Here is a 9,849-nt window from a genome sequence, read left to right as displayed (position 1 = left end):
AATCTTATTCTTTATGAAGATTGTTTAGAGGTTCTGGCATGACCAAGGTAAGAAGAGATTGATATAGCAGAAAAATGGTTGTGACAATTTATTTCAAATATCCAAAGGGCTATCATATGAAAGAGGGACTGTCCCTTTTTTGTTTGGTCACAGAAAGGAGAATCAGTGCTCATTGGAAGAAATTATAGGGAGCCAGGTTTCAACAATTAAGGTTTTCCAAATTAAATTTCTTTTTTGTTTTGTTTTTTGGAGGGGGGAAGGGAGGGCAATTGGGGTTATGTGACTTGCCTAGGGTCACATGGCTAGTAAGTGATAAGTGTCTGAGGCCGTATTTGAACTCAGGTCCTCCTGATTCCAGGGCTAGTGCTCTGTTCACTGTGCCACCTAGCTGCCCCTCCAAATTAACTTTCTTGGGAGATATATCTCCCTACCACTAAAGCTTTTCAAGCAGAGGGTGGAATATTGTGGAGGGATTCCTTGCTCAGGTGCCTGTTTGTCTGGGTGATCTCTTCCAATTCTGAGTCTATGAAAATTTGAATAGCAGCTTTCCCAAGGTCACAAAGCTGAAAAGCAGCAAAGTTGGGATTCAAATCTTGGTCTTCTGACTCCAAGGCCAGTGTCCTTTCTTCTCCAAGATAAAACACCTTTGTAATCATAGGTTATATCCTCCCAAGATGAATGGAAAAGGAGAGGATCCAATAATCTCTACTTATAGGGAATATGAGGATGAGAATTTATTTACACTTTCATCACTTTTACTCTTAAAATAAGATAATTCCCTTGAAAATGTTGCAGCTCTACTGTAAATAGAGGTGAATGAATAAAGCTGTTGCTTTAATAAGGATACCAAAGCACATACTTATGTGTCTTATACATTTTTTTTCAATTATGCTATTTGGCATTTTCACAATCACGGTCAGACAAAGGTGCAAGGCAAATGTCCATTCACTGTTCAGATAGCCCTGTGCAATTATAAGAGATAGTGATTCATTCAATGAGGATATATTTCTATAAAGGGGCCAGTTTCTAGAAATTACATTCTCAGTAGTTTTGTTCTAAGCCCTAACCTCTTATATCCAGGAATATTGTTATCTAATCAAAAACCTGTAGAACTACAATAGACTTTAAAGATAACCTAACTTAATCCCTTTAGCTTACAGCAACAAAACTGAAGCCCCAGTGGCTAATGAACTAGCCTGAAGACACTCAGCTAAATCATGGGTAGCTAGGTATTCACTCTGACCAGTACTCCTAGCAGTGACTTTGTCCATACTTTGGTTTCTAGCCATATAGAAGCTAACAACTTTCATTTCTTTTGTTTCTGCAGATCTGATGTGCCAATGGCTGTTTAATATTTCATTGACATGCAAGTTTGTGCCAATCAGAAGGTAGTTTATTTGAAGGACCTCACTTCTTGCTTTTCCTGCTATTTGTTATTCCTTCAAACAGTCTAAACACAATCTTCTCATCTCCTCTGCGTGTGCCTGAAAAACTAAAAAAAATAAAAAATGGCTGATTGTAGCATTGGCAGAAAAAACTTAAAATGTCCTGAATGTTCTGGTAATTCCCAACCAGACAGGATTAATATTTGTCGCTGCAAAAGAAAGGATGGCTCTGGTTCTATCATTTCTGTGGTGGAGACATCTCAAACTTCAATCATCAACAGTGTAGAGTTTCCACTTACAACAAACACCAACAGAAGTAAAAACTCAAGCACTGAAAACAGCACCATAATAGAATCTGTCAACTTTGAACATACTTTGGAAGAGCCACCGATCCTCTCTCCATCTCTCTCCATACTCCCATCCCAGTGGTCATCCCCAAGCTTATCCCCATCAATGATTTCTCAAACATCTTTTCACCCAAAGGAACAATTCTCCAGCACTGGAGAGGTGAGCAGATTCTGGTCAGTGACATATTATTATTTTTATGTTTGTTTCTAGGTATTGCCATGACCCTAAATGACCAGGAGTGCTCAATTCAATTTTACAAACATTTATTAAATGCTTACTATATGGGGGCAGCCAGGTGGCTCAGCGAGTAAGAGCACTGGCCCCAGTGTTGGGGTGACCTGGGGATCGAATCCAGGCTCAGACATTTAGCGCCATACCCAGAAATAACTGGCCGTGTAACTTTGAGCAAGTTACTTAACCCCAGTTGCTTTAAAAAAAAATGCTTACTATATGAAGTGCACTCTACTTGTCATTGGGTAAGATACAAAAATGAATAAGATGCAATCCCTACCCTGCTGAAGCAAGTTATAGTTAAGGTAGAGAATCCCCATACCCAATACACAAACCCCCTTTTCTAGGAATAGGGACAGAAGATTGAACTTAATCACTAAGTATCATATGCAGCAATAGGTTGTATCTGTGATGTGCCATAATTACTCAGATTCCCATTTTGATGTAGTTTTTCATATTCTAAAGCAGCATGGGACACAAATGTGGACCCACATACAGATATGGAGAACACAGAGATGTACCACACAATCTCCTGACAGTCTTAGACTGTCAACAGTCAAGGCTACACAGAACAACAAAGAGGGATAGTGGCCCAGTCTCTGATACTTTGCTTGAAAGTTTGCCCCCATACTCTCCTAAACTCTGCATGGCAAATATCACCAAAGATTGGCTAGTTTGATCTGTATGGCACCACTGACTACCCAAATTGTCCTCCCTCTCTAACCCAGCAGATTGAGTTTCTGGAGTTCAGCTCTAATAAATGGCCCCAATGTGTACCCCCACACTTACCCCAGTTGCTTATGCAAGTACTGTCAATCCAGATTTCCTCACTTGTGAGAAAGAAGCTTAGATTTTAGCTTAAATTAAATCTGAATTTCAAAGCAACTTCACCAGCTGATGCTGATTAAAGTTCAGATATAGGTTGAAGGTATTTTTATTACTTAAGAATAATTCTGGTTGTCTAGATGTAATGTCACATGTAGTCTCTGAACAAGATTGCTTTTCACCAGTGACAGCCAACCTTTTGACACCCCATTGGGCAAGTTTGGACTTATTCCTGTTTACACTTGGGCTCAGCACAGAAATGCTAATATATTGTAATATAGGCCAAGTATCAATGGAGATGTGCCAACTGTTGGCATTTGCAACAGCAGCAAAACAATCCATTGAGTGCTTGCTGGCTTAGGTGCCTAGCCCCAGAGGCAAAGCCAAGAAAAGCCATGAGATAGGTCATATAGAGTTTTTTAATTTGAATGAAAAAGCATTTCTATTTCCATTTCCATTGAAATATGTCTTGGTCTACATTAGAGATTATATGTAGCTATCTGAGTTAAAGTATTGCCTTTATATTAATAGGAATGTTACATTTGTAATATAATTGTATTTTTCCTTTTTGGCCAAAAGCCCTTAAGAACCTCCGACACAATTGAGACATGTAGGAAAGTCTCACAACAGCAATGGACTCGTGCCAGCTCTGCAGAAGGAAAAATTCCCCACACAAGGATGGAAGATTGCTCTGCTATACAGGTAGGGCTCAAGCACTACTTTTTCTGTGGCCTAGGATGATTTTTTAAATGAGGCTGAAGGAGCACACAGCTCTTTATGCTCTTATCTATTTTAACTACCAGGAGGAAAATTGCTATTTTTGCTAATCCGGTAAACTAAGGGCAAAACATTTTCCATACTGAAAGATGAACAATTCTCTAACTCCTTTTAAAACAACAAGCCTAATTACTGATCAGAGCAGGCAGTCTGGGGTGGAGTCAATGTGAATAAAGAAGAACTAAGTGAAAAAAAAAATCAGTTCAATGTTAGGGTATTTTATCCATATGACTTTTTTTTCTTTACCTAGATATTTTTGCACCACTTAGACATAATCCCAGAGTTCCTTTTCTGGGTTATAACTTATTTCTTTGTTGTGAATTAACCAATTTGTCAAAAAGGTTTATTAGGAGCCATAGGACTCCCATCACTTACTACTTCTGTGACCCTGAGCAAGTTACTTAGCATCCTGGGTCTCTGTTTCCTCCCATAAAAGGAAAGAATCGGACAACATGATCTCTTCTAATCCTATGATCAGTTTTGTTGTGGAAAGAATACTACGAGGATACATGATGTCATCAGTGTGAGTAGGCATTTCACTGATGTGGATTTCAACTATTTTGTCTTAGTAGAAAATTTCCATGGGTTGCTACAGCTGAAAAAAAAAATCACAAAGGGGTCAACTTCTGATGATGAGCCTCTATAAACTTAGCTAGGCTGGTCTTCAAACAACAGATGCACATTCTTTCTCTAGGTCTATCCTCAAAATACTTTCAGCCCAGTAGAACCAGTCAGAGCTCTCTAGTTCTGCTCAGTTTTCAGGTGTCTCTAATCATCTTTATACCATGATAAGAATAAAGACTTAGATTTAGCTTATGGTCACCAAGAAATTAACTTCTTTTATTTGGTACTCATCACAACCTTGTCGTGAAAGTATTAACTCCATTTTACTGATCAATAGACTGAGAGGTTCAGAAAGCTTGAGGGATAAGTTCAAGGTCCTAGCCAGAATCCAAATCCACATCATCTGATTTCAACTTCAAGGCTTTCTCTAATATGTAGTATTGCCCTTGTTGGCTTCTGGACCCACATAACATATAAGCTGAGAAGGTATGGACAGGCTTTTTCTTCATCCACTTTTTGGGTCTTGAAGAATGTCATTTTTTTTTTTTTGCTTTTTTGGAAGGGCAATTGGGGTTAAGTGATTTACCCAAGGTCACATGGCTAGTAAGTGTTAAGTGTCTGAGGCCAGATTTGAAGAATGTCATTTCTGTCTGGATGTGGAGCATGTAAGAAAGTATTGTAAGGGTGGTCTTTTTAATATTTTTCCATTGAAGAGGATCAAATTAATTAGACATCTGAAAGTAGGAATATGAGTGACTTACTGGAAAGAACAGCAGACTGGATGTCAGCAGAGTTAGGTTTGTAATATCATAGAATGTTAGGACTGAGACCTTAGAGATGATCTGTACAATCTTCTCATTGATGAGAAAACTGAGACCCAGATAAGGCAAGTGAATTGCCAAAGATAACAAAGTTGCAGCACTGGTTCTGTCGCTGATTAAATATGTTAATTTTGGTTTAACTACTTAGGCTTGATTGTCCTAAGTTTCCTTTTTTGTAAAATAAAGGGTTTGGGTGTATTGCTCTCTAGGGTTTCTTCTAGCTCTCAAATTCTATAAAATGTAGCTAAATTTCTTCACTTCTTAATGCAATTAAGAAAGAATCATCTTAACTATTGTATTCACCCATTGTTTAGCTTGCTTTTTTTCAACTAGAGGTTTCTCCCACTGAAGTTATTTCTGCTCATACAGTGTCCAAGGGTAAATAAGTTAATACTTGTGGAGAAATTGAATCGTGTCCACAGAGGAGTTTAGCTGTGTTTGGATGATAGATTGGGTGGATAAACTGAGAACTATGAAACTGCAGCTTTTTGTAATGAAGTCTTCATGGCAAACCTTTTTTCTTCCTTCTGAAATTATAATCACAACTTATTTGGCAGCTACAGACTATCCTAGGATGGGCTAGCCTTATTTGAGGGGCAGAGTGGCATACTGAATAGAGAGTTAGTCCAGGATTTTGGAAGACCTGAGTTCAGGTCTCAGTGTGTGTGTGTGTGTGTGTGTGTGTGTGTGTGTGTGTGTGCACGTGCACACACACATATGGATACACACAAATAGATAGATTGTGTGACTCTGAACAAGTTACTTGCCCTCTTAGTTAACTTTTTAAGACTATAAGTTGCAGAGCAGATGTTGAACTGCATTGATTAAAGGAATCTCCTCACCAGGAGCTCTCTGAACCAATGAAATGATCAATTTGGGTAGAAAAAAAGAAGAAAAAAACCATAGTATGATCACACAGTGTTGGGCAGTGGGAAAACTACTCAATTTGTAGTCATGGGACCTGGGTTTGAACCCTTACTCTTTTATTTATTAGCTGTGTGGATTTGGACAAATCATTTTTGGGCCTCAATTTCTTCCTAATGATCTGAAGTCCCTTTCAGCTTGAAATTGCAAGATTCTCTGACCTTTCTAGTTTGGGGAAAAGATGTCAGGTTTTATAGCCTTTCAGGAATGATCTTGAATGGATTCCTATTGGATGATTTCTAAGGTCTTTTTCAACTTGAAAATTCAATGAGTAAAATATATGATTCTTAAAAAAAGAAAATCAGTTAGTTAATAAGCATTTGTTAAATGCTCACTATATGTCAGGAACTGTGCTAAGTCCTGGGGATATAATAAAGGCAAAAATCACAATTCCTGCCCTCAAGGAATTTACATTCTAATGGGGGAGAAAACATGTAAACAACTAGGTACATACAGAACAGAGTGTAAATAGAAGACACTTGAAGATGAAAGGCATTCTAGGAGTGAGGAGATATGGAGTAAGGAGGGCCAGAGGGCAACTGGGAAAGTCTTCTTATAGAGTGTAGGATTTGAGCTGAGTCTTAGGAGATAGTGATGAGGATGGAACATCTCCTCTACAGAGCAGACAGTTAATGAAAAGCCACAGATTTGGGAGATGGAATATTATATATAAAGAATAGAGAAAAGGCCAATATCTCTGTGTTTTAAAGTGTGTGGAGGGAGCAAAAGGTGAGAAGGAAGGAAGGGACCAGGTTGTAAAGGGATTTTAAAATTAAATGGATTTTATATTTGATCCCGTAGTTAATAGGGTGCTATTGGAGTTTATTGAATAGAAGAATGATGTGGTGAGTCCTGCACTTCGAGAACTTTGACATTTGAATGAAGGTGGATGGGAGTGGGGAGGGGCCTGAGTAAGGAAGACCAATCAGAAGGCTGTTCAAATAGTATAGACATGAAATAATGAGGGCCTGCACCATCATCAAGGTTATTTATGTGAATGGAAAAAAGGAGGATTTATATCAGAGATTTTGTAAAGAAAGAAATGACATGATTTGAAAACAAACTGAATATAAGGAGTAGATGTGAGTGAGGAGTTGTGTTTGGCACTGATTTTGTGAGTATGAATGTCTGGAAGGATGGTGGTACCCTTGACATAATAAGGAAATTTGGAAAAGAGAAGGGTGGGGATGGAGGTGGAGAAGATAATGTTGACTTTGAGACATCTGCAGGACATCCATTTTGAGGTATCTAATAGGCAACTGGTAATGTGACTGGAGTTCAGGAGATAAATTAGGGCTAGATAAATAGACATAAAAATCTTCTGTATAGAAATAAAATTGGACCCATAGGAACTTATGAGATTACCAAGCAGGATAGTATAGAGCAGTGGTAGCAAAGTCAAAATAGAAACAAGAGCCACTAAACCATACATAAAGATACCTGCAGACAGTCTATTGACTTCGAATACCATGAACATGAACATTAACATCATCTAGGTTTTATTGTGTTTTTATTTATTTTGTTAAATATTTCCTAATTACATTTTAATCTGGTTTGGGCCATACTGGGAGAGTTGTGGGCTGCATTGGGCCTTGTGTTTGACAGCTTTGGTATGAAGAAAGTATTCTTAACTTTTTTGTGTCCTGGACTTCTTTAGTAGTCTGGTGAAGCCTAAGGACCCCTTTTCAGAATAATGTTTTTAAATGCATAAAATAAAATACGATTACAAAGGAAATCAATTACCTATAAAAATATTTTTAAAAACAAGTCACAGTTCTGAAGCAAAAAACCAGCCCTTGGTATAGAAGAGGAAGAGAAGGGGGCCAAGGGAAGACTCTTGTGGGACATCCCCAGTTAGTGGACTTGATCAGGAAGAAAATCCAGTAAAGAAGCAGCTGGACAGGAAAGAGCAATGTTATAAAAACTTAAAAAGCAAAATGTATCCGGGAGAAGAAAGGGATCAGCAAGGTCAGAGGTTGCAAAGAGAGTAGGAAAGGTGAGCATTGAAAAAGGTTCTTAGATTGGACAATTAAGAGATCCGTTGATAACCTTGAAGATAGAAGTTTCAATTGATTGATGAGGTTGAAAGCCAGATTGCAGAGTTAAGAAGAGGGTGCAAAGAAAGGAAATTGAAGCAGTGATTGCAGACAGCATTCTCCAAGAGTTTAGCCATGAAAGTGGAGAAAGATAAGAAAATGGGGAACAGTGAGGGCTGAGGATGGGGAAGATGTGGGCGTATTTGTAGGAAGCAGGGAAGCAGCTCTCAGGCAGGGAAAAATTAAAGAGGAGTGAAAGAGTGGAGATGGTAGAGGGGACAGTTTTCTAGAGAAAATAAGATAGAATGGGATAGTGAATGCATGTAGAAAGGTTTGCCTTGGCAAGGAAAAGGGCCAACTCTTCAGGTGAGACAGGGGTGAAGTGGGAGATAGTGGTGGAATATATCTGAATGGAGTGAGAGGAGGAGGGGAAAAGAGGGAGCACTTGGTGGATGGCCTCAATTGTTTTTGAATGAAATATGAGGCAAAGCTATGAAAGATCTTAGGAGAAATGAAAAGATTTAAAAAGTGGGTTCATTATAAAAAGTTAAGAAAATATAGTTATAGCATAGAGGTTTTGGTTTTTGTGCTGTTTTCTTTTTCTGTTCTACTTTGTATATTAAAATGCTCATTTTATTTGATGTTTTATTAAGTTCAGAAAATATATGTGCATACATATTCATACATACATGCATATATAGAGAGAATAAATATGTATGTACATATTCTTGATATATAGACACATATGTCTGTGTATATATACTCACATGCAGTTAGGTGGCACAGTGGAGAGAGTGTAAGGCCTGGAGTCAAGAAGACTCATCTTTCTGAGTTCAAATCTGGCCTCAGACACTTACTAGCTGTGTGACCCTGGGCAAGTCACTTAACCCTGTTTGCCTCAGTTTCCTCATCTGTAAAATGAACTGGAGAAGGAAATAGCAAACCACTCCAGTATCTTTGTCAAGAAAACATGAAATGGAATTACATAGAGTACAATATAACTGAAAATGACTGAGCAACAATTTATACATGTAGACACATACATACATATATACGTGCATATACACATGAAAAAGGGGAATCAGATGACATCATCTCCAAGATGGCAGAATAGTTGCTTTCTGCAAACATCTCAAACCAAAGAAAGACTTATGCAAAAGTTATTGAGTAATTATAGCTGGATCCACAAAAATAAGAAGATAAGTCTTTCCTACTCAAGGAAAAAACTCATGAGTTAACTCCAAAGAACTTTAGAATAGTGTTTTCATTAAACTCCTCTTTTTCCAATTAATTTCCCAAGGCTACCAGTGAGCACAAACCAGCTGTCGGGCCTTTGAATGAGGGTCCCCCAAGACAATGACTCTGCGCAAATCCCTAAAAAAGTGGCAAACATTAATTCTGTCCCACGATTCAAAAGAAAGGAGAGGGGATGAAAGAATTGGTATGGTATAGAAGGTGTGTGGTACAGCACTTGGGCCGTAGGCTAAAAGGGAACAGAACATCCATCCTAGGTGAAAGGGCATTAGAAACCCAGGTGGGATCATTCCTTTCTCCCTAGAAGAGACACAGGTCAAGCCTACTCACCAATGTAAGGAGGCTACGGCCACACAGCAGCCCAATCTTGGAGGTCTTTCCAGCAGTGGGAAGGGGAAGGGCCAAGGAACATGTGATGGAGAATACAAAAGAAGCTGAAACACCAAAAGATCTAGGGAAAAGGGGCCCAAGTTAAAAAAAGTTGGCACACAAAGAGTTAAAGCAAGAGAGAGGATCCCTCCAAATGTAAGAATAAGTAAAGCCTCAAAGAGAAACCAAAGCATGTTGAACAAATATTATAATACAATGGAGAATGATTTTAAAATTACCTAATCGAAAAAAAATAAACACAAAATTCAGTGGAACCCCTAGATATCATGCAAAAACACCAAGAAATTCCAAAAT

General features: G+C 38.3%; 1 protein-coding gene across 2 annotated transcripts in view; it reads left to right on the top strand.

The window, feature by feature from the left end:
• Window positions 1-829: 829 nt before the first annotated feature.
• Window positions 830-9,849, top strand: part of STK33 (serine/threonine kinase 33) — a 98,821-nt gene continuing 89,801 nt past the window's right edge. Inside the window, exons 1-2 of one of the 2 annotated variants that reach the window (XM_069090889.1) lie at window positions 830-1,892; window positions 3,369-3,491. In XM_069090889.1, coding sequence (XP_068946990.1) covers window positions 1,509-1,892; window positions 3,369-3,491 — 507 coding nt within the window. In that variant the 5' untranslated portion in view covers window positions 830-1,508. Of the gene's footprint in view, window positions 1,911-3,368; window positions 3,492-9,849 lie in introns of both variants that reach the window. The other variant, XM_069090888.1, reaches the window with a different exon arrangement.

The sequence above is a fragment of the Petaurus breviceps genome, unplaced genomic scaffold (assembly GCF_028583685.1).
Source record: "Petaurus breviceps papuanus isolate PSGF00001 unplaced genomic scaffold, PetGlider_PUasm1.0 188, whole genome shotgun sequence".
Taxonomy (NCBI): domain Eukaryota; kingdom Metazoa; phylum Chordata; class Mammalia; order Diprotodontia; family Petauridae; genus Petaurus; species Petaurus breviceps.
The sequence above is the reverse complement of the archived record's forward strand: the minus strand, read 5'-3'. Positions and strand labels throughout refer to the sequence as shown.